A 26448-nucleotide genomic window follows, 5' to 3' on the forward strand; every position below is an offset into this window, starting at 1 on the left:
AGACAGATAGATAGATAGATAGATAGGTAGACAGACAGACAGACATAAGGACAGGCAAATAGACACATAGATAAGTAGACAGATGTTCAGATACACAGATAGATAGACAGACAGACAGACAGACAGACAGTCAGACAGATAGGTAGACAGATATTCAGATACACAGACAGACAGACACACAAATAGATAGATATTCAGATACACAGATAGACAGACAGACAGATAGACGGACAGACAGAGGCATTCACAGACAGATAGACAGACATACATTCATATATAAAGACAGACAGACAGCTAGATAGACAGACAGACAGACAGATAGATAGATAGACAGACAAATAGATAGATAGACCGATAGATAGATGGATAGGTAGACAGACAGACAGATAGATAGATAAACAAACAGACAGACAGACTGATAGATAGACTGATAGATAGATGGATAGATAGACAGACAGACAGACAGATAGCAGTGAAGAGTTTGTGTAAGAGCATACTGATGTGATGAATGTGTGTAATGTGTGAGAATGAGAACAGACTCCTGATGTTCAGCACAGTGTGTGTTTTATTTATTACTGATTCCATGTCAGCTTTAAACACACTGCAGACACTAACGCTGTTCAATCTGTTCAATTCCATCGGAACAAATTTACATTAATGTCCAAACAATCGATCAACACAGACCACATCGTAGCTCCATGTTTCTTACGCATGAGAGAATAACCTTATGTTTGAAATGAGATCCGATGAACAAGTCTGTGTATTTGTGGGTGGGGCTACGATAATATGCGGGTGATTTATGCAGCAGGGCGGGGTTATGCTAATAAGTGGATGATCGGAGTGGAACGTGCAGTGAAATGACTGTGGAAGTGAAGACAGAAGGTCAGGGCCAGACTCTGTGTTTAATGTTATATTGATATTTATATTGCATGGTGTGTACAGTAATACAGAGTCTTGCATAAGTAATCACCCCCCCCCCCACCCCCCACCACCACCACCACCACCCCAATAAAAATTACACACATAGTGTTACAAATGGACTTCATTTTAATTATACATAATAAAACAGCCCATATTACTGATGTGGAAAAAAAATCATTCTGGTTAGTAAAACTATTTACAAATAAAAATGTAAATGTTGCAGAATCAAGAAAACCAAGGGAGGTATCTATGACATTACGAAGTACTAAACCTGTGGGGTGAATAATCATGCAACCAACAGGTCTGCTTTATTATTTTTTAAATGAACCTTTGTGTCAAAACAAACACATTATGCTTGTTGTGTAAATAAAATGGTAAACATCACAATTAAATCCATTTCCAGGTTAAAATACAAATAAAATGTGCAAGGGGGTGAATACTTCTGCAAGGCACTGTATAGTATGTGCATATTTTATCATATAGTCTGATTAAACTATCTGTGCATCATGAAATTCTTCTGAGGTAGATTGTGTGTGTGTGTGTGTGTGTGTGTGTGTGTGTTTGTTGTGAACTGTTAGCCATGCAAGTAACCTTACCTGCATTGCAGTCTGTAACATGTGCTGTAAGTGGTCAAGTGTATATGTGTTGCGCGTACCTTTCCTGACATTGCTGTCGGTGGTGCGGAACTCGCCAGCACTGAGCAGGAAGCAGGCGCGGTCATGCGGGTAGCGCCCAGTCCCCGTTGCCGGACTCCTGTCGTCCGGCCCCAGCACCTGGTCTATTGTGGGGCAGTCCTCGTTAGCCAGGGCTGCGTTAGCCGCGTCCCCGTTCTGCTTCGAGTCTATCAAAGGCAAAGACGGGACAGGAGTCAGAGAAGACATGATGCACAGAGATAACACAGTCAAAAGTTTTAGAAGAAATATATGTACTTTAACCCACATTGTTTCATATATCATAAATCAGTCATATATACACTATTTTGGCAACAAAAAAAAAACCCAAAATACAAACAACAACAAAAAATCTACGTTGTTTTTAAGTCAAAACTAATCTAGCGAACATGGAGAAACATTCTGCGAATATTTAATGTCATAGACATTTTATTTTTCATTCAAATGATGGAAACCGGTTCCTGCAAATTTAATATCTGTCCTTCTGTTGTATTCATTTACACTTTGTACTTTACGATTTGCATATTTATTAAGGACAGTTTAGTACAATATGGACAAAAATGAAAAGGATCAAAAAACCTAGCTATGTAAATAAGAAGCTTTTGTGTGTGTGTGTGTGTGTGTGTGTGTGCGTGCGTGCGTGTGAGGAAGAGAGAGAAAGAGAGTGGGGGTGAGGAATATCAGAGTCACGTGGTTTAATAGCTGCAGAGGAACAACAACAACGCAGATCTCACAACGGCACACCAACATACTTGTCTCCATCATGCATCTAATTGTATCCTGTATGTGTAAAAAAAAAAAAAAAAAAAAAAAGATAGCATTGTTTTTCTCCTTTTTCTTTTTAAAAAAAATCACATACACACACTACAGACACTACAGTGTTGGTGTGAGAAACACACACGACACCCAGAGAGAGAAGCTGTGGAGGAACGTGTACTTATAGCCTCCGAGACAGCTGTCAAATTTAATCTCATAGCTCGACAATTTACCGAAATATCCCACGGGGAAGACACGGAGAGATGGAGGCGGGGGGAAGAGAAGAAAGAGGGAGGGAGAAGAGTAGGGGAAAGTATTGAAGCACGTTGCATACATGTATTCCAAACATAAATATCTCTCACACACACACGCACACACACACACACACACACACACACATACGGTAGGCTGGAATAATAAGGATGCATTTTACAGTTCAGTACAGAGGTGTGTATCAGCACTGGGATTCCTGGGTGGGTTTTAATTTCATGCAGACGGACAGATATGAAGCTCACGTGACAAAGTACAGTACAGTTCTTTAACACGGGAGCATACAGAGTGCTTTGGTGCGGTGATGTGTGACAGCATTTGTTCAATATTTTAGGAAACAGAACCAACTAACAAAAATATCTATCTGTCCTCAAGATATGAAATCACTACAAGTAAACAGTCAAGTGAATGAAGAAATATTTCTAAAAATACAAAACGTAAGAAATAAAACAAATAGTGGTGTGCCGGTTATAGGAAAAGAATCAATGCCGGGGTGGCGCGATGGGGCGGAGTTACTGTTACCACCACAAAGTCGATTATTTTGGTAAAAAAAAAAAACACGTCCTGAAGTGTTTTGTTACACAACAGCAATTTGCCAACGTTTACATTTTTTCCCCACATTAAAGAATGATGTACTTTTTATCCATTTATAGTTACATTTAACGTTGTGGAATGCCATGAAACAGGTTGGTTCCTGTTCTCACTTACACTATCGCAGCTATAAACCGTCGTTCTCTCAGCAGTCCGTCTTCATTTCTCTCTTTTAAAGCTACAGCTTTAAGCCTGACTCTTACAAAGCTGTTATAGAAAATGAAGCAACACCTTATGACTAATCAGATTTTAAAGAAGACCCGTTTTAAGCATTTTTACAAGACGTAATATAAGTCTCGGGTGTCCCCAGAAAGTGTCTGTGAAGTTTCAGCTCAAAATACCCCACGGATCATTTATTATACCATGCTGAAAAAGCCCCTTTTTGGGGTGGAAGCCAAAACACGCTGTTTTGGTGCGCGTTTCTTTAAACGCAAATGAGCCGCTGCGCCCCGCCCCCTTCCCAGAAGAGAACAGCTCGTGCTTTGGATACTACGTTAGCCGTGGATTCTGCGAACAAGCTCATTCGGAAAGGCGATTTGCAAACATTCACAAAATAGAAAGTGTGATACTTATATCTTCTGGATAAAGCTGGATCACAAACAGTTAATACTGATCGATTCCCCCTCCCCTCTCCCTCTCTCCATCTCAGATCAAATCCTGCTTTGTATTGACCCGCGTTCACAAAGTAGTCTGATGTCAAATGATTTAAGGTATTTTTGAGCGGCACATTTCCTTCAAAAATAGAACATCACTGCGTTTCCAGTGGCTCTGATTCTGGGAGTACATAAAGACTCTTAGGTTCATTCTTACAGACAACAACAGAACAGGTATAAAGCTTACGACGTGGAGACATTCTTCCCATCACTGTAGCTGTTCCGGTGTGGAGAACATGGCGGACTGTATGCAGCTCACTCAGGAGGAGGATCTATGCGAATAGGGCATGATCCCTGGGCGGGGCTTGTTCCAACGTGACGTCACGCTAGGGCAAAAATTAAAACGGCTCATTCTGAGACACTGCTTATGATTTACGGGGAATATAAAAGAAGGAGTGGGTGGATTTTTAGCATTAGAGCGTGGCTGTGTACATACGCTGCCGACACACATTTATGTTCAAACACCACGTAAAAGTGAATTCTGCATAACAGGTCCCCTTTAAAAACTGTAAATGAAGACGCACGATCTTGTTACTGAAGATTACAGTTCCTTTTGTTATTGATATTATCTCCCACTTTCCAGTAGAGAAGAGGGTGCCTATGAAGGCAGCATAAGGTCTTCTAGGACTTCTAGGGCATGCTAGAGAAAACTAATGAATAACAATGGTGTCTTAAAATGTCTTAATGTGGAAAAAAAAAAACTTTAGCAATTATAATACTGTAAAACTTCACACCCTCACACACAAACTTCCATTAAATGTACAGTAAGTAAACTTTCCAAAAAATGATGAAATTCCAGGAGGAATAAAACCAGCTGCAATGTGTAGGCTGAGAGAGAGAGAGAGAGAGAGAGAGAGAGAGAGGCTCAGTGACAGGTCAGAGAAGTGCCAGTGTGGACAGCACCATTGTGGCAAAGTAAACTTAACAAGCAGAACTTTAAAAAGCTCAGTTATATAAAGTCAGCATGAAAGTGTGAGGAGATCCCATCTCAGACACACACTCACACTCTTTGGCGCCTTATATAGCCTTGTTGCATCAGTGAAAAGCCAAAAACACTGCTCACATGAGCACTTATTAATTAGTGCAATGACCAAGTGTTTTCACGTATGGGTTGTTTTTTTGTTTGTTTTTTTTTGTTTGTTTTTTTTAGAATTCTTCAATTATGACACTGAAACTGAAATCTGTAACCTACTTAGTATTAATCAGTCAGGGACATCACGGGACGTTTTAGGGCCATTTATGTTGGGTGCTGTTGTTTGCTGCTAGCACTGAACTCCTAATGCTGAGTTTTATGTTAGGGTAACATATTAGGATGGGGCTTAAACAGTATCGTTAATAGAGGGCATGATCATTGTTGTCTTGAGCACACAGAGGATTGCCTGATGAAAGAAAGCGTACATACATGAAGTATCAGTGCTCAGTGCTTCCAGTGCGGAAATAATGATAAAGAGTCTTTATTGGTCACATCGTGATGAAATTATTTCTTCACATATCCCAGCATGTTAGAAGGTTGGGATCAGGCATGATACAGCGCCCCCTGGAGCAGAGAGGGGTAAGGGCCTTGCTCAGGGGCCCAACAGCGGCAGTTTGACAGTGCTTGGGCTTGAACCCCTGACCTTCTGATCAGTAACCCAGAGCCTTAACCACCAATCCACCACTGCCCCTGAGAATACCCTGATATGGGGAAGTTTTTTTCTACAAGGAACTGTTTATTTAACATTTCTTTATGCTTTGTGGTTCCTCGGTAACATTACCAGTCCGTACAGGATTTTGGTCAAAAATTCTTGATTTTTTGGAGTTTTTTGTGCTTTTTTTGGGGGAAACTACTACTACAATGGCGAAATTTCAATTTCGTGCAATTGCAAATTAATCGCAATTTCGTGCAATTGCGAAATTGTCTTTCGCAGTGATATTTGTTAGTAAATGAGACCTTTTGGCTGTACTCGTGAATCGAAGACGGCTTTGGCTGAATACGCGTTGTGATGATGTCACAAAGCGCGTCGTGATGACGTCACATGACGCCTCTTGGTGCAAATCTGCGGCAATTTTGAAAAACCGCAAGCTCCTCCGAAAATCATGGAGTTTGTTTGATTTTTTGTTCATTTCTTCGATCGCAAAATTACCATTACAAGCTGCGTTTTTTTTTTTTTTTTTTTGTCTTATTAACTTCAACAATGTTAACTTCAAGGCTGGTGAGGCAACGACTGTTTATAGCTGCTATAACATAAGCGATAACACGACCTAACTTGTTTCGTGGATGTTTCACGACATTAAATGTAACTCTACACAATCATTTGTATAAACAAATGTGTGTACACTGTACATTTTCTGTAGTATAAGATGAACCAAACACGTTGGGACATACATTTACAGGTAAATAATCAACTTTAGAGTGGTAACAGTAACTCCTGAAGTAGAGAGGGGTAAGGGCCTTGCTCAAGGGCCCAACAGTGGGGGCTTGGCAGTGCTGGGGCTTGAACCCCCGACCTTCCGGTCAATAACCCAGAGCCTTAAGCGCTAAGCCACCACTGCTACATATGATACACACATCCTTTCAACTATCGAGACTATCACATTCCCCAAATAATCAAGATGAGCACCCACACATTGCGCACACGCACACACACACATATACCTGCTCTGTTGATCTCGATGATCTCTTCCTGCGCCAGGGGGCAGTCCCCTGCTATGCTGCCGCCCAGCACATTACCCATGATCCTGTGCGGCGAGGCAGTGGCCATGGCAAGAGCATCGGGCTTGCAGTAATTGGGCGAGCCGGGCTGCGGGGCTCGTGGGATGTGTTTATTCTTCTTCTTGGGCAGCTTCTGCTTGGCCATGGCCAGCGAGTAGTACATGCCGAAGTTGTTGACGATGACGGGCACAGGCATAGCGATGGTGAGCACGCCAGCCAGGGCACACAGAGCGCCAACCAACATGCCCGACCATGTCTCAGGGTACATGTCGCCGTAGCCCAGCGTAGTCATGGTGACCACAGCCCACCAGAACCCGATAGGGATGTTCTTGAATGAGGTGTGGGCGCTGGCCGTGGGGTCACCCGGGTCAGCGCCGATCCTCTCGGCATAGTAAATCATGGTGGCGAAGATGAGCACCCCGAGTGCCAGGAAGATGATTAGGAGAAGGAACTCATTGGTGCTGGCGCGCAGAGTGTGGCCCAGCACACGGAGCCCGACGAAATGGCGCGTGAGCTTGAAGATCCTCAAGATCCGGACGAAGCGGACCACGCGCAGAAAGCCCAGCACGTCCTTGGCAGCCTTGGCCGAGAGGCCGCTGAGCGCCACCTCCAGGTAGAAGGGCAGGATGGCCACAAAGTCAATGATGTTGAGCGAGCTCTTGAAGAACTCGGCCTTGTCGGGGCAGAAGATGACGCGCGTGAACACCTCAATGGTGAACCATATTACGCACACGCCTTCCACGTACGTCAGCCAGCTGTCCGTCACCACCTCGAACATCAACTCCTCGCGCGTCACGTTGCCCACCGTCACGTTCTCTGTACGGTTGTAGATGGTGTTGAACGCCTCGTGCGTCTCCAAGCAGAACGTCGAGATGGAGATGAGGATGAAGAAGAGTGAGCCGAACGCCACGTACTAAAGATTCAGAAAGAGAGAGGGAAGAACATGATCACGTCAATCAGTTGAAGAGTATACTGTACGATGTCAGATTAGTTACAGTCAGTTTTTTTTTTTTGGTTTCAAAATGACCTAAAATATCAGTTGCATTCAATAAAATAGCAAGTACAAGTACAGATAAAAGGTGAATGCTGTAGTATCTCAAACTTTATATGAATTTTATGTAATTGGGCCTTTATCAATTTTAGTTAAATCCCCCATCTACGCATAAACAGACTTATAGGACAACTGTTTGTGGGTGCATTCACATTCAATTTTTCTTGCTTGTGGCTTTTTGCAATCCGGTGCCTGTCTGACCGGCTCTCGAAAGTATTGGCGCCCTACACGCGCAGCTCTCGAAAGTATTGGCACCCCTGTCCAGGTTTCGCCACGGCAAGCACCACTCACGGTTTCTTCAGGAAATGTACCGGTCTAGTTTATATCATTATAGTCAAGCACTGGTGGAGAGAGATACCGATACGCATCCACTGCAGTAAAAACGGAAAATAGAAAAGTAGCATCATTCTGCCAGCAGAGAGCGCCAGATACCACAATCAGTAAAAGAGAGCGAGCGAGAGAGAGAGCGAGCGAGAGAGAGAGAGAGAGAGAGAGAGAGAGAGAGAGAGAGAGTGCACACGTGTGTGTGTCATATTAGCCGTAAAATGCCACTGCACAGAGACAAGGAAAACACGCCTGAGAAGGCGGCATCGAGAAGGGGAGGGGAGAAAAGACGGCGGAGCTAAGAGAGGCGCATTTTCAAATGGGGGTGTGATGAAGGGCGGGGGGCGGGGGGGGTGGTTCAAGGTTTGAAACCATTATGACAGGAGAAAGAAAGATAAGAGGTAAGAGAGATAAACAGAGACCGAGGTTGTAAAGAGAGGAAGCGAGAGAGGAAGTGATGTCGCACTGTGTTCTAGAGGAATGTGATGCGGTGCGGTGCCACCGTTCTGAAATCAGAGATGTCGCGTCCGGCTCTAATGCAGAGAGAAGGGCATCGATCAGCCGGTGTGAGCATGTCCCTGTCTTTTATCTCCTCCTATCACCTGAAATCAATATAATCTGATTGTCTCTGACTGTCCTAGCATCCAATTACACACACACACACACCAGACCCCCAAGAGCAATTTCTTTAATGCAGCATTTCACATTTTTCCAATTTTTTCCCCTACAGCTACTACGTTATCAATGATATCATGAGATGTTTGTAGTGCAGGACGAACAACGCACACACACACACACACACACATATAAATAAAGACTTAAGCGTTTGACAGAAGCACCTAAAAAGTCCCATCTTTAAGGACGTTTCACAGTCAGGTCAATCCCCTCGAGACGGGATGAGCAGCAGTGAAAATGAAGGATTCGAGGTGTCCTGGGAGAATAAACCAATTCCCCAACCTGATTAGCATGAACTAATTTTTGACGAGCCCATCTCATCTCGGCCTCAAAACTCTGACGAGGCGCCCGACGTCACTTTCGCGCCACACACACGGCCTGCTCCAGATAGACCCGAGCTCCAGATTCGGAAAGCCGAAACATGAAATTTACACACGAACAAAAACGAATCATGAATATTAATAGCAGAGACATGCATTTGCAGGACCATCTGGTAGTATCATCTTAGCATTTTAGACTTGTGTTCTATGACTTGTGATTGTGGTTTGGTGTTAATCCATTTCCTGTAGATGGTGACAGCTGTGCAAGTTCACATGACCGGGAAATGATTTCTTAAATATCTGAAATTTCAACATTCAGGTTCGTCATAGCCTAGTTCAGGGGGCATTCGACTAAAAGACAATCCAGTTGTATAAAATTCCTGGATAAGGAATCTGGATAAGCGACAAACAAGCCTGAATGACAACACTTGCCCTTTAATGCGTGATAAGTTTTTGGCTATAAATAAGAGTTACGTTTTGTTTCCTAGTGGATCTTCACGTCAGTACTTTTGACTAGCGCTCCAGTCTGTGAACAAATGAGACACGTCAGTTTTCGAATTTCGACACAACGATAAACACACGCTTCTCTATCCAGTCATGTTTAAACATTTTGTTTTTGTCGACAACTATTAAACAAAATGGAAAAATCTATGAGAATTTGAAATATATGAAAATAACCCTGTAGCTAGTCTAGTCTCTGGTCTGATGCGCTTCCTTCAGCTACATAGTTTACATACTGTAAATACATGTGATTGGAAAAAACTACACAGAAGATCTGCACTGCAAAAAGCACACAAATATAGTCACACATATTGGTAACACTTTACAATAACAGTACGTGAATAAATACGCACTAATTCTCACGATAATTAATACTTCCTTAAATATGAACCAACGTTGAGTTACTGCATGTACTAATCATGAACTAATCAAGACCTTAACTAACCATAACTACAACGTGAGCCTTATGAATTTATGCGTGAATAACGACCACTTTAAGTACGTTTGTACACGTTTGTTCGTTAATGTTTTAATTAACACTAAATCAAACGTGCTCTATAAGAAAGAACTTGAATTAAACGTGCATTATTTTAAAAAAATTTGACATATGATTTTCCGTATGCAGCTGTGTTGTTAGTGTTGACATCACTGGACGGCGCCGGATTACTTTCATAATTTACATCGATCCGCCTTATCGAACGTAGAAAGATGCACTAATAATAAACACCCATCGTTTCATCTCGACGCCATCCGACGATGGTTTGAAATGATGCACGTTTAATTCGTGTTCTTTCCAGTAAAGCACGTTCGATTTAGTTTACCCCTACTTTGTTGTGGTAGGTAGTCGTTATTCACGCATGAATTCACAAGACGTCATAGTTAAGGTCAGCTGTTTATTAGTACGTGATTAGTACATGCCTTAACTCATCATTAGTTCATATAAGTATTAATTACTTAAGTAATCAATTAAGTATTAATTCAGGTATTAGTGCATGATTATTCAAGTACTGTTATTGTACAGTGATACCAATTTATCTAGTATTCCCTAATATACAATTACAATGGAGCAAAAATGAGATTAATAAACCCATTTATTCTTCATTTCTTATTCTCTCGGCAGATCGTTTTGCATCTCTCTAGAAATAAAAGCTTAAATTAAGCAAGCAATAGAACACGACTACAGTATTTCAAGATTTAAATTTGTTTATGATTTGTTTTGTTTTTAAAGTCTAAAGAAACCCCTGCGATGGATTGGCACCCTGTCCAGGGTGTAACCCCACCTTGTGCCCGATGCTTGTCGGGATAGGCTCCAGGTTCCCCGTAAGCGGTATAGAAGATGGATGGATGGATGGATGGAAGTCAAGAAATAGATTTCATCATCATAGAGTTGGTTTATTGCAATCTTATCCACTGGAAATACTAGATATATTTGATGGCGATACGACTGACGACTAGCCTCCCAGCCGCCATCTTTAAATCTGTTCTGTATTTTCCCTCTACTTTAGGTTTCTTCCCTACAGTTATTAAACCCCGTGGTTGTTTTTCCAAAAGGTATATGGTTCCATGTTCTGATACTGTATCCACATTGCAATGCATCCGAGAGAGAACGTCATAGGTTTATTGAACAGGAAGACGCAAAGTGAAAGCGCCCCTTCATACATTACTACTGACCAATCGCAGCAGAGATAGGTGCCAATTTCACACACAATCTCAGCATACAGCACCAGGAATAGCGCACTTGTAGGCTGTGTATACCTTTGGTATATTAAAACCATTTGGAATGTCATTTGAAGTCACTGATTGGTGGAAAGATTTGCTATCAAAAGTAAAGCTGATTTAGGTGGATTTGACCAGCTTTCATAATGATTTTTTGGAGATTTCTGATGATCCAGTCTGCTGCAGGTGAAATACTACCTTCAGGAAGGTAGTTCGGGTTCGGGTTACACACAGACAGATTGTCCTCACACCGTGGTTCTTGGCCTGGTTAAATATCTAAGGTGTCAAGCTCAAGCCTGCGAGAACTTGCAAAAAAAAATAATAATAATAATATCGAAGCATATTAGTTTCAAATGTTATACTCATTTCTGTTAGCTCTTCTTTTTCCTAGAAACATCCCACTCTGGTTTCAGGGCCGGTTGTTTGTGTTAATCGATAGAATACGTAATAAAAATAGACTGTGTTAAAAATTAATGACACTAGTTTATGGCCCTTCAAGGGCTCACAAAAATGCTGATGTGGCCCAAGTTTAACACCCTGCTCTAAACCTTCTGCACCTGGTGTGCATATTGAGTCAGTTCATTGTTTGCAAACGTCTTAGCGTATGGCTGTCCGGTCTTGGTTTAAACACAACTCTCTGCTGCACACACACACACACACACACACACACACACACACATACAACACTTAGAACATCAGTTTGTCTAAAGATTTAAAGGGCCAGGAGAAAGGCCTTAACGGTTCTCGGCCGTAATGGCTCTCGGGCAACTCGTGAGGTTGCAAGTTCGAATCCTGTCGATGCCGCAGCCGTCCGTGGACAAGAGTCCCATGGGGCCAAATTGGCTCTGCTGTCTGGATGAGAGCGGCATACTCTTTCTTCCTGTCAATCAGAGCAACCCTAGTAGGTATTTGTGAGGACATGTATGCGCAAGATGGTGGATAGCACTTTCCTCTGAATGTGCTATGCAGGAGTTCGAAGAGATATGGTTGGCTGGCTTCACATGTCTCGGAGTAAGCACGTGTTAGCCTTTTCCCTCCCTGATTGGTAGCTGCTGTATGATAGAGGACCATACGAAGGAAATGGGAAAAAACAGGGCTAGGGTCAGTGCTCTGAGGTGGACCCAGTGTCCAGGGTGTACTTTCACCTCATGCCTAGTGTTTCCGGGACAGGTTCTGTAACCGGGAAGAAAGAATGAGTGAATGGGTATGTCCGGTCCGGTAAAGGTGAAGGAAATTCACCTCACAGGATGCTAAAAATGAATAAATGACCCTTTTCCTCATTTATCATTAATATTATTACTAAAAGTATGTTTAGAAATCTTTATAACAGTGTAATGATGATGGACATGGCTTTCCTCTACAACAAAAGAATCACTGCTACTGACAGCTTGCTGACTCGTGTCTGTGAGCGCCTGACAGCCAAGTCAGCACAATCACTCCAGCAGAGCACGAGTTCGACAATCGCCAGCCGTGACGCATTCATAATAAACATCAGCCACCTTTGCCGTGTTCTTTGCGAGTCTGCTTTGGTGTGGATTTTGGATTTCGAATTATTTTTTCGCTACCGTGTATCAGCAACTTCTAAAATCAACAACACACTCACTCATCGCTCATCATGTACACCAAATGCGTGTGGAACAAACACTATGGGTCATACTGTTATAAGAAAATCACCGATGACAGTGGAGTTACTGTTATCGGCGTAAAAGCTGTGAATTCTTTTCCAATAACAGCACGTCCCGAGGTGTCTTATTCCCCTTACACCACAGCAACTAGCCAAGAATTGCATTTTTTTTACGTGTTAAACAAAGACACAATCGTACCTTTTATCCATTTATAGCTACATTTAAATTTGTGGAAGATCCACATGACAAATGAGTTCCTGTTATTATTATTATTTACATTATAGCAGCTGTAAACAGTTGCTCACTCACCTTAATGAAGTTAAAGAGCAACGATTTGGAAACATCCTGAAGACTTACGGACCTTTACCAAGCCCTGACACTGGAGACTCCTTCCATAAAATGTTACATAAAACTCTCCTTACAGAAAAATTCACCACATAATTGTAATTAAGTAGTAACAAAGTAGAGCTATAGTAAAGCCAAACTGTAGTACATCTTAAAAAGGTACCTAGTGATAACAATAGATCATATTTTATTAATCAAACCCACATGCAAGCTTGCGATTAGACTTAATACAATGCGGCATTCATATAACTTTCATTCGGCCTTCTGGGAGATAAAGTATAAGTTGAACTCTGGTCTTAACCCTCAGCTGCTCAGCTCAGTGCTTGGACCCTACTCTCCGCTAATCGCTTTCGGCGTTGCTATTTCTGTTTCATTGTCGGACCACAGGACGTGTCTACGGAGCAACTTCAAAATGGCGTACACAAGCAAACAGCAGACCTCGTAAAGATAGCCGTGAGAGGACTGAACATGGATATTTTGTCGAATCGTTCAAATACCAAGTGGTGTATTTAGCAGTGGAAGGGGAGGAGAAAGTGTTAGCGTGAGCAAACGTGTTTCTCTGCAGCCTCGTCTCGGTATTAAAGCACAGCCCCCATTGCTATGAGGCTCACTGCAGCAAGTTTAAACATTCCCTCCAAACACGACTGCAGCAGGATGGAGTACACACACACACACACACACACACACACTCAGTATTCTTCCGTCTACAAATCCCACCAATACCAATGCAATCTTGAAGGACAGATCCTCTTACAATAGATACTAGATCCCCCGCTATAATTAAAATGAACGCTCAGGCTGTGGCTCGGTAAACGGTGCTATAAATCATTTGGACAGGGTGTTTAGGTATGTCCATATGACGCGGACTGAAAACAGGAGAGTAGATTTGGGTGCAGTGGGAGAGGCTGTGATGCAGAAGGAGTAAACAACAACAGAAAAGGAAATGGATAGCGCAGAACGGAAGACGGTGCAAAAACAATATAATATGATACCACACTAATCGTCTTTATTCCAAAGCACTGTTGAATTCTCAAATCTGATTGGTCACAAGGTGATTGGTTTTCTCTAACAGCAGCTCTGACAGCAGTGCAGCTACAAATCACAGGTTTATACGAGTACGCTCGTTCGAACCGTTTCTATAGGAACAGCTCATTCACAGGGACTTGTACAGCAGATGCTCCAAATAAAATCGACAGGTTTTAGGAACGTGATTGTTAATTTATCAAAGAAAAATATGCTCATCGTTAATCGATATGGGGAAGTTTTCTGCAAGGAGTCTCCAGTGTCAGCGCTTTGTAATAGGCGAGCGTTCAGACAGAAGAACATATTTACACTTCCTGTGCATTTTGTTACGCATTCTAACAAGACAAGCTGTGTCTCTTTTGTCTTATTAACTTCGAGAGAGAGAAATAAAAAGAGAATTAAAAAAAAAAAAAAAACTGTTCATAGCTGCTAGAAGACGAGACCAGGAAAAATGAATTTTTTTCCACAACAATAAATTCAACTATAAATGGATAAAAAGTACAGTCCCCTCCGAAACTATCAGAACAGTGAGGTCAATTCATTTGTTGTTACTGTACTACTGAAGACATTTGGGTTTGAGATCAAAAGATGAATATGAGAAGAGTGTTTATAATTTCAGCTTCTTATTCCCTGGTATTTATATGTAGACGTGTTAAATGACATAGAACATTGCACATTTTGTATCAGACCACCCGATCTGTAGGTGAGCAAAAATATTGGAACATGTGACTGACAGGTGTTTCTTGTTACCCAGGTGTGTCCTGTTAGATTGACTGTTTAAACAATAAATAGCTCTGAACATCTGCTCTTGGGTTTTAGCCTTCAGTTGAACCGTGAAGGCTGAAATTGTTGTTAAAAAGGATAAACCAACATGACTATCAGAGAGCTGTCTATGGGAGCAAAGCAAGCCATATTGCTGTGATATCCAAGGAATAAAACACATTCCGACATGCTGGAATAGTAAAATAATCGACTTCAGAGTGTTAACTTTAACTCCGCTTCATCACACCACCCCAACGTTGATCATTTTCCTATAACCGCACACCCCAAAGTGTTTCACTCCTTACATAATAATATCTTGATATTAATTGATTAACATTTCCTACTGAAATCTTTTTTTTTCTTCACTTCTTTCTATTTTCTCTTCACTAATTTTTTCTTCATTTTACTAGTAAAATGGTAAATGGTCTGCACTTATATAGCACTTTTATCCAAAGCGCTTTACACTGTGTCTCATTCACACACACCAATGGGAGCAGAGCTACCATGCAAGGCGCTAACTTGCCATGAGGAGCAACTTGGGGTTCAGTGTCTTGCCCAAAGACACTTCTGCATGTGGAGTCACGTGGGTCGGGAATCAAACCGCCAACCCTACGATTAGTGGACAACCCGCTCTACCACCTGAGCCACAGCCGCCCCAGTATCGCATTGACATTTCATTCGGTTCCCTTTCAGGCCGCCTCTCTTACGCATGCTTTCCATTTCAGCTGCACCATACTCCTCCTTCACCACTCCAGCTTTTCTGTCATAACCTTCATAATTTTTTACTGATGAATGATGATCTGATGAGTAAATATGCCTTGTCTAGTGAACACACGCGTATGGCAGTGGACAAATACACGACCAGGGAGTTCGGCAGGGAAAAAATTCCCACTCAGCACAATCCACAGAAATGTTGCATTCGTTCTCAAGCCATATTTTTAATTTAAAAAATTAAAAAAGCAGGTGCGCACATAAAACAATTAGTCTGAAATCATTTGTAGCATCAAGTTCAAACTTGGATGGAAGATTCTTATGTTGGGAAAAACCAGATAAAAGTTGTAACTTGCTATGACTAGCGGTGGAGAAGGCACTTGAGTGAGAGTGTTGCCTTTGTTAGCATGATACGTGAGTAAAAATAGACGTCTTCTATTTACATTTCTACTTGTGTACAAGTACAAAAGTGGCTTGTTTTGGACTATAATCAAGTATCAAAGTAAAAGTACAGAGTTATTTTAGTTCTATTATTTTCATGAGCTGTTTCTAGAGCTGAAAATAATCGCAAATATTCATATTTATTAAACATAAGCAGAAACCCATCCATCCATTTTCCATACTGCTTATCCTACACAGGGTCATGGGAAAGCCTGGAGCATTTCCCAGGGAACTCGGGGCACAAAGCAGGGGACACCCTGGATGGGGTACCAACCCCAACTCCACACACGCAGGGCAGAGGCAGGATTCGAGACCCTAACCCCAAAATGTGCTTCCACTAAGCCACCGTGCCCCCATAAGCTGAAACCGTTTCTTCAAATTGGTTGGAAATAAAAGACTCATTCTTCTATTCTAGCATTTTAAACACAAGCCCAAGGACGTCTGGCAATTTTCAGGATTTACAAGCTCTGACTGTACAATATGGACCGCTTACAGCTAGCTTTCTCAGCCAATTAAAAGTTGCGCTGCAGTATGATTTGGTTTGCTGCATTTTGAAAGCAAATCATTTTCAGATATTTTAGCCAGTCCGTAAGGTAGTAAAGAAAAAGTATAAAGTCGGCAAAAATGAAAATACTTTAATAACGTAGAGATATCTGTTTACAGTAATAAAGTTACATGTGAGGACACAGAGGTGTGGGTGTGGGCTTGGTACTTTGGGAAGGTTTTGGTCTCTCCATTTGACCACAACAATTCACAACAATTGGAAACAGTGACGTAATGATCATGTGGCATATACTATGCCATTCTCATATCAATATATATCATAATATCAATATATCATATCACTAAAGGTACATCTTATATACTCATACTCGTATGTGACATAAACTCATGGCCAGAGTTATATCTCCCTGCATTTCTTGCCTGGTGTCCCAGTGAAGCTAAGCAGGGTTGGGTCTGACCAGTACCTGGATAGGAGACCACCTGGGGAAAACTAAGGTTGCTGTTATAAGTGGTATTAGTTAGGTATTAGGTATTTGTGAGGCCAGCAGGTGGCGCTCACCCTGTAGTCTGTGTGGGGCCTAATGCTCCAGTATAGTGACGGGGACACTATACTGTAGAAATAGCCCTCTCTTTCGGTTGAGACTTCAAATCGAGGTCCTGGCCCTCCCTCTGTTGTCATTAGAAATCCCAGGACCTTTATCGTAAAGGAGTAGGGGTATAGTCCTGGTGAAATTCCCCCACTGGCCCTTCTCCATCATGACCCCCTAATAATCCCATCTCTGAATTGGCTACATCACTCTCCTCTCCACTAATAGCTGGTGTGTGGTGGGCGTTCTGGCGCACAATGACTGCCGTCGCATCATCCAGGTGGATGCTACACACTAGTGGTGATTAAGGAGAGGAGAGGAGAGGACCCTTTCCCCATGAAAAGCACTTTGAGTGTCTAGAAAAGTGCTATATAAATGTAACTGTAACTAACTCAGAACAGCGGAGGAGGAAGCTTTAGATTTGCTCATGGATTTAATCGTCCATTATGTTTAGCTCTCACTTGAACTTCTTGTTGAGAAGTATGCAACGCACATTACATGCTAACATTTGACACGGCTGTGAGAAAACTGTTTATATGAAAACAGGGCCGATTTTATCCTGTCAATCAGTTTGATGTCAGTGATGGAGTAGAAATGCTTGTGTTTGTGGAGAGTGAATGTGAGACTAACAGGAGGTTTTTTACAATTCAGTCAATGTTAATATGAATGAATAACATTCAACAAGTTAATAATCTTACTTTAATCTTCAGAATGTACTTCATGTGTTCATGTTAATTAGAGTAATGTGTTTTCTGTTGATGAGACCAGTTACTGTGGAACAACTTGTTGAAATGGACAGAATAAAGTTTTTATTTGCATTTCTTTCAGAATTGTGGATTTAATTATTATTCATTTTAAAGAAGGCGTAAAAGGAAGAACTATCAGTATCGGTTATCGGTATCGGCCGATATCACTCTGAATAATCGCTTATCGTATCGGCTGAGAAATTTAATATCGGTGCATCTTTATTCCTAACCAATCACCTTGCTAGCTGCAGTAACATTAGCTGATCGCAGTAATGCTAGCTGATGTACACATGTTAACTGCAGGATTTTTAGTCTATGGTTGTTGTTTTGTTTTTTTTTCTTCTTCAGTAAACAGTGAGGTGAAGCAAGAGAGAAACAGAGAACAAAACGACAGTCCGAACTCACCCTTGTGATTAAGTCGCTCAGTTTTTTATGCTAATCTTGGGGGAAGAAACTCTTAGCAATACAACCCATTTTTGTTTGATGTAGATATATGTAATTAAAAAGCTGATTTAAAAATGATTTGTTTGTTTTTTGCGTAACATTTTTACAGGTTTATAAAATCTAAATCATACAAAAACTAATTGGAGTTCATGTAGTTTATGAAAGAATGGAAATATAACAATTCAATATTAAAGATTCGAAATGAGCAATTGTCGTAGTGCAAATTCAGCATCGTGTTGCATCCGCAGAGATTCTACCGTCAGCAGAGATGACTACCTACAAGCTCTGTAAAGTATTTATGCTTATACGAGGAAGACAGCAAGCACATCAAATCAGATAATTACCATTAACTAGGCTGAATGAAAGGAAACTCGTCACTCATCAGTTGGCTAACTGATCTGTTCCCTTCGTGTGTTTGTGATGTGTTTGTGTTGACATCTGGATGTCTGCACCTCCTGTAATGTGACCTTGGGATTATTAAACATATTATTATTAATGACTCATCACTGTCACAGTGTCCCAGAGAGAGAGAGAGAGAGAGAGAGAGAGAGAGAGAGAGAGAGAGAATGTACACAGAAGAGCAGGACAGTACGTGCAGTTATACACATGACTCCTGCCCGGTGTTGATTACGTCCTTATAATGGCACACCCCGGAGTGCTTTATTCAGCTTATATGACAGGAACTGGACAAAAGTTACATATTTCACAACTTTTACGGTTACATTTAAATGTTGCGAGCATCTGAAAAACAAGTCAATGCGTCACTTTGCCAAGAAGCTTAAGGAACATCCATCCATCCATCCATTTTATGTACCAAACGTCCTACACAGTGTCATGGGGAGCCAGGAGCCTATCCCAGGGAGCTTGGTGCACAAGGAGGAGGACATCCTGGATGTGGTGCACAATCGCACACACACTCGCACACCCATTCAAACACTACGGACAATTCGGAAATGCCAGTCAGTCTACAACATGCCTTCGGACTGGACGAGGAAACGAGAGTATCCGGAGGAAACCCCCAAAGCATGGGGAGAACATGCAAATCCGTGGGTTTCGAACCCCCAACTGAGTTGCTGAGTTTTGCTATGAAAGTGCATTCAAAAGTCCCATTCAATAAAAGTGTGCTTATTTTTTAGATAGTGTGAAAAATATAGACTGCGTAAAATACATTAAAATAAATAAATAAATAAATCACCATCACCTACAAATCTGTAGCTATGATTAAGAATAGCAATATCTAAAGTAATAATGGTTTGCTTCACAACATTATAAGAACTATGAGGAAACATTACGTTCGCAACAAACATCTGCTGCAATAATGGGAAACTGAGGGAACCTGAGGTTGTTTGGGAACATTACTACTGCTTATAATCACTACAATTATTACAATTTTCTATTATAATAGTATTATTACTACTACTATTCTACTATTCTTTTAAAATAGTTTGCTTCACAATGTTATCATAATGTTGACGGAACATTGCCTTTGGAATGTGCCTGCAATGTTCTAAAAACATCCGTAATAATGGTTTGCTTCACAACGTTGTTACATCGTTGAGGAAATGTTATCTTTCAGAACGTTCCTGCAATGTTCTAAAAGCATCTGCTGTTATAATAGTTTGCTTAACAGTGTTATTAAAATGTTGAGGGAATGTTATTTTTGGAACAGGCCTGTAACATTCTGAAAACATCTGCTGTAATAACCGTTTGTTTCTCTGCATTATTAGAACATTGAGGGAACGCTGTCTTTTGGAGGGTCTGGAAACTTTCTGTTGCAACAGGTATTGTAATAATGGTTTGCGTCACAATGTTATCAGAATGTTGAGGGATCGCGGTCTTTGGAATGTTCCTGCAATGTTCTAGAAACATCTGCCGTAATAATGGCTTGCTTCTCAATGTTATTAGAACATTGAGGAAATATTATCCTTGGAATAATCCTGCAATATTCTAAAACATCTGCTATGATGGTTGGCTTGAAGGAAAGTTATTTTTGGAATGCATCTGTAATATATATATATATTTTTAAATCATTTGTTGTAATAATGGTTTGTGTCACAATGTTATTAGAACACTGAGGGAATGTTATTTTTGGAACATTTCTGCAACTTTCTTAAACATCTGCTGTAACAATGGTTTGTCTCACAATGCTATTAGAACTCTGATGCAACGTTATCTCTGGAATAGTCCTGCAGCTTTCTAAAACACCTGAGATTTGCTTTACAATGTTATTAACACGCTTAAGTTTTGGAATATTCCGGCGATTTAAAAAAAAAAAATCTGCTGTAGTGATGAATGTTGTCAGAACATTGAGGAAACATTGTCTTTGGAACCTTCCTGCGAATTTTCCTGAAGCATCTGTTGTAACGATCATTTACTTCTCGACGTTATCCAAACACTGAGGGAATGTTTATCGCTGGAACATGTTCTAGAAACATCAGCTGTTATAATGGTAAAAAGAAAAAAGAAAAAAAAGAAGTGCTTCGTGACGTAAATTATCACAGTGTCCATGTCATATCGTCCACCTGCAGGCTTCTTGATAAGCTCATGCTCGGTGTTAAAGAAGAATTTACTGCACCACAACTGCAGTGTTTTTACAGAGAGAGAGAGAGAGAGAGAGAGAGAGAGAGAGAGAGAGCACTCAGGACCTGGACAGAAGAAACCAGAGTTGATGAAGATATTTAGCATGTTGGAGTGAGCTTGACAGATGTTGACTGCTGTCTGTCATAAAGTGTAGTGTGTGTTCCTGAGGACTGACATGAGGAAGCTAAAACCTGCCTTCTCTCTTACTCATCTGTTTCTCCACTACACCAGAGCTCTCTTTGTATTCAACACCACACACTCACACACACGGCAGAGAGATTCTCCACCCCGGCATAATCTACTAAATGCACTGCACCAACTGACTAGCACAGCATCAGCGAAGCATTACACATTATCCACACACTATGTATGTGTTTGGATCGGTATTTCTATCAAAACTCGGATTGCTTCAAGAGTTCGAACACAGTAAATCAAAAATACATTTAACTAGCCCCTCAAAAGGTATGTGTCTCAGTCCCAATTCACACACTACGCACACTATACAAGCATTCCAGTACTAGCTAGTCAAGAAGTAAAGTCACAACATCTTAAACTCAACACTTATGCTTCGCAGTACTTGGGGTGCACGGGGAAAGTACGTTTTACACCCCATATATCCACCAATAAGGTTTTGTTCCTAGTTCGCATCTTGCGTATGGCTCCACCCCTTCTGTTCACCAAATGCACTAATTGCCCTAAAAGTATGTCATTTAGGAAACTTTGGTAAAAACGTAAAAAAGAAAAAATAAAAACAATAAACAGTCAGACATTTTGGTGGAAGTTGGCTGTCGCTAGCTGTTTTGAGCTGTTTACAATAGTGCAAAAGGTGGCGCTCTCAACATGATTGATATGGAAGGAGACACGCCTCCTTGTTTTGATTGGCTGGATGTTCATGGTCTACATCAATCTTTCTTGTTTTTGTTTTTTTTTCCCTTCTCCTGAGCAGACATTTTATTCAAACTTTTAGAATGTGAGGAAAACCTTGCTAAATATTACATGAATACTATATATTATAACAACAATACAGATTAGAACAATCACTGACTGCACCTTTAAAGTGAATTATGCTTAGGTTTTTCTCCAGGTCTGCCACATCATCCCTTATTAATAATGCACTACATTCCACAGTTCTTAAAACACAATCACAGTGTTCGCTCCAAAGCCACGCCCACAAAGCACCGCCTAGATGTGAACCCTGAAAGTTAGTGCAAAAGGTGAAGATTTTTAATATGACTGATAGGAAAGTAGACACCACTTCTTGTCCTGGTTGTTTGAATGATGGTGGCCCATCGTTCTTTCTTTTTCTCCCTATTGAGTTTCTCCTGCGAGCAGATATTTTATTAGTTGTCAGAACGAGAGAACCTCGCCAAAAGTTACAAGAAATATACTGATTTTAAAGCATCACTGACCACACCTTTAATGTTTATTATCCCTCATTGTTCATGCACATTCTAGTACATCACCCATGATTAACAGTGCACTACATGCCATATAGTGTCTCATTGCATGCACTACTTAAATTAAAAGTATGCCGTCTGAGAAGCAGCTGCTCGTTAGCTGTAGAAGTGCAGCAAATATTACATAATATACCCATTCACAAATAACTGACTGCACCTTTAAATGTTAATTATGCCTCACTTTTCACCAGTTCTACTACATCATCCATTATTATTAGTGCGCTACATGCTATTTAGTTTCTTGTTGCACATACAATTTGCGCTATAAAAAAACGATACAGTCTGAGACATCACTTGTAGTTATAGGAACTCACCAAATATTAGAAAATATTCTGATTTTTTTTTTTAATTATTTTTAAAAAAAATCACTGACTGCACCTTTAATGTTAAAACCGTCTCATTTTAACTGAATAAAGTTGTAGCAACAGTTTACAAAACAGAAGATACTGTAGTGTTTGTCGTATTACATTGACGCCGGTGACCTCATGTGATCGTTTCGACTCATCTCAAATACCAAACAGAGAATTCAACAGAACCAGATAAGAAGCAACGACCTCAGAGCGACTGTGACGCTGATCAGCATTCCCGAAGCAGCAGTGGCACACCAGGCCAGTGAGAACAGATGGGAAGCGGGTCACGGCATCCCTTCTTACGTTGACAAATAACAGAGTCCTGCGCCGGCCAAGTCCAAAAACCCACTTGTGTAAGTGTGCTAATAGAATGTAGGACACAGGGGGCTATTTGTAGGGCGTCTGTGAGTCTCTGCAACACCTGCTCCGAGTTCCTGCGTCGCAGGAAGTGCCGACTCAGCTCAAACCGTGACGTAGCACCTGGTGGAGGCATCTCAGAGCAGGCTGGTCTCCGATCTGTGCCGTGGAAGCGATTCAAGACGAGTCTGACAAGGGCGTTGATTATTTTCCAGTCCCCGAGTGGTTGATTACTCTTACACCACAGCAATTTTCCAATGAATGAGATGTCATACTTATCCTTGTGTAGTTACAGTACATTTAATATTGTAGATGCTTGTCATGTTACTGAGAAAAGTACTGTATGACATCTTTCGTCCTGAAGACTTTTCCATATCCGAAACGAAAGCCTCGACACTGGAGACTCCTTCCGTAAATCAAATAGTCTCCTTACAGAAAACTGCTTGCAACTGGAACTACTGTAAACATTGCAGACATCCATAGGAATATTATAATCATTCCCTAGCCATTCCAAACATCATAAAAGGCAAAAGTGAGGGACATTTTTGCATCGGGTTCGAGTTCTCATTTCCAGTTAGCAATCAGCGAATCTGTGACAGACTCTTCACTTGTTAGCGCTTCATTGGATGCTATTTATACCAGTGTCATTAAGCAGACAAGTGTGTCAGGACACTAGGTAATGTCCCAGTGTGTTGATGTGCCTGTTATGACACACTGATTGCATGAGCTTTAAAGACGACGTGAAAGAGAGATCGTAACTATGACGATTCTGACCATTTTCTGAGATATCACAGCTACTGTCTGTATTTTAATAACAGTTACAAACTCAACATCGTTTGGATTTGCATAATTAGATGTTCAAGGTTTGTATGGAATATCTCAGAGTATTTGTTTTTAATCGCCATTACATGAAAGTATCAATGAACGCCACTACTATTTTGGCAGCAGTTTATTAGAAACTCTATATATTGTGATCACGCATCGGAGATCATATCATGTCTTCAAGTCTTCAAGTGATATATTTTTGTCTTTCAACCACCCCAATTGTAACTTAGGGGTAATTATTTGTGGTTTAGTGAACTTTCCACCTGCATATTATCTGACCAGTTGTACAGACAGGAATGTGTAAGATCTATTGCTTGTGTAAGATTCCTATGGCTTTGTAGCGTTTTAAATTTGAAACTTGTTTAATAAGGGCGCACGGTGGCTTAGTGGTTAGCCTCACACCTCCAGGGTCGAGGGTTCGAGTCCCACCGTGGCCCTGTGTGTGCGGAGTTTGCATGTTCTCCCCGTGCTGCGGGGGTTTCCTCCGGGTACTCCGGTTTCCTCCCCCAGTCCAAAGACATGCATGGTAGGCTGATAGGCATGTCTAAAGTGTCTGTAGTGTATGAATGGGTGTGTGAGTGTGTATGTGATTGTGCCCGATGCTTTCTGGGATAGGCTCCAGGTTCCCCGTGACCCTGAAAAGGATAAGCGGTATAGAAGATGGATGGATGAAGTTGTTTAATAATGTTGTTCCTGAGAGCTTTAGGAAGCACCTTCACCATTGTATGAAATCTTCTTAACCAGTGGCAGTGTGTTTTATACTGACACCAGGTGCAACTGGACGAAAACATTCGTTTATATCTAGAAGTTATACATAGAAAATAAAGGTTTCCGTTCATGTTTCATTCACTCGCGTTGAGGATTTTATTGCGCTCAGATTGGCAGAGCACCAATCAGCACCAAATCAACTGATTATCTCTTACATGGCGTTTCTTTAAAAGTCATGCAGATCTGCAATGGTTAGTGACTGGTGTATTGTACCGTTTGTGCGATCCGAGTCTCACGCTTCACCAATATCACTCACTTCTAAAAACAAAACGATTGTTTTCTTTGCCATCTTTGATCATTATGCCGCGCTTTTCACCTATGTCTTCAGATTTTCAACCACGTCACTATGAATAACAAAGCAATAACCAATAACGTTATGTCATGTGACATTCCCCTGCTCCCGAACTGTGCTCTACTTTTTCAATGTCCAATCATGTCAAAGACTAGGCACACTTTATTTCCACTTGAATAGCCTGTTTTACTCAAAAATACAAGACGTTACACTAACCTTAACCCCTAAACCCTCACATTACCTCTAACCCTAAGATAGGTTTGCCATGTAAGATTATTACAAAACACCGTTTCAGAATAATGATAAGGTCTGTGTATTGGGGTATCACAAGTCACTGAAGGAAACGTGAACGGAGCAGAGTGAGAAGAATTTATATAGAGAAGAATTTGTAGTTCATGAGCCAAGAAACTGAATCTGGACAGAAGACATACGTTTAACAAGACAACGATCCCAAACATGCAGCTAAAATAACTCGGGAAGGCCTTGAATCTCCTGACTTCATGTAGAATTTTGAAATTGCGAGTCCATCAGTGGGATCCTTGTATCTTTTGGGGAACTGAAGAGGAACGAGCCAAAATTCAACCACAATGCTGGACAAAATGAATTATCCCTTAGCATAGACGTCTCAGAGCGCCAATTGCAACAAAGTTTTTATTGCTTTGAAACAAAGTATTAATCTGTCCCTTTTTCAAACATAACTTTTTTTTATGCTCTTGAATATATGAGCAGGAAAAAAAAAGCTACTTTTTTGTTCATGTTTATAAGTACAACGTCAAAAGACAGTATGTGTGTAAATTTGAAATGAATATACTATACACTGTTTTTATCTGTTGACACCCAGATGAGGACGGGTTCCCTTCAGAGTCTGGTTCCTCTCAAGGTTTCTTCCTCGTAGCATCTTAGGGAGTTTTTCCTCGCCACCGTCACCAGCGGCTCGCTCATTATGGATAAATTCACACACTTAAAATCTGTATCCTGTGTTTATACGTTTCTGTAAAGCTGCTTTGAGACAATGTCCATTGTTAAAAGCGCTCTACAAATAAAACTGAATTGAACTGAATACACTGGAACTATTATCCATAATGCTTATCCTATACAGGTTCGCGGAAAGCCTGGAGCCTATCCTAGGGAACTCGGGGCACAAGGCAGGGGACACCCTGGACACGGTGCTAACCCTTCGCACACAGAAAACGAGAGTACCTGGAGGAAACCCACGAAGCACGGGGAGAACGTGCAAACTCTGCGCATACAGGGCGGAGGCAGGCTTCGAACCCTCAACCCTGGAGGTGTGAGGCAAACGTGCAAACCCCTAACTAACCACATATGCACATACATACATATAAAGGGTGTCCCGAAAGTCTCTATACATAGGGGACTATGTTTGCCAGCATCATGTTGGTTGTGCCTTCATCAGTGGCTGTCGGTGGGCGTCCACTTCTCAGTCGGTGCGCAACACTTCCAGTCTTTTTGAATTTGTTAAAAAGTTTGGT

The 26448-nt window shown here is 41.2% G+C and overlaps 1 protein-coding gene across 2 annotated transcripts in view; it reads right to left on the reverse strand.

Annotated features, from left to right (window-relative positions):
- The window catches only part of kcnc3a (potassium voltage-gated channel, Shaw-related subfamily, member 3a), a 78055-nt gene that overhangs the window by 18627 nt on the left and 32980 nt on the right, over positions 1 to 26448 (reverse strand). The window contains exons 2-3 of one of the 2 annotated variants that reach the window (XM_053616734.1): positions 6498 to 7467; positions 1577 to 1762 (exon numbers count right to left, since the gene is read on the reverse strand). In XM_053616734.1, coding sequence (XP_053472709.1) covers positions 1577 to 1762; positions 6498 to 7467 — 1156 coding nt within the window. Of the gene's footprint in view, positions 1 to 1113; positions 1763 to 6497; positions 7468 to 26448 lie in introns of those variants that run through there. The other variant, XM_053616727.1, reaches the window with a different exon arrangement.

This window comes from Ictalurus furcatus, chromosome 2, assembly GCF_023375685.1.
Source record: "Ictalurus furcatus strain D&B chromosome 2, Billie_1.0, whole genome shotgun sequence".
NCBI classification, from domain to species: Eukaryota; Metazoa; Chordata; class Actinopteri; order Siluriformes; family Ictaluridae; genus Ictalurus; species Ictalurus furcatus.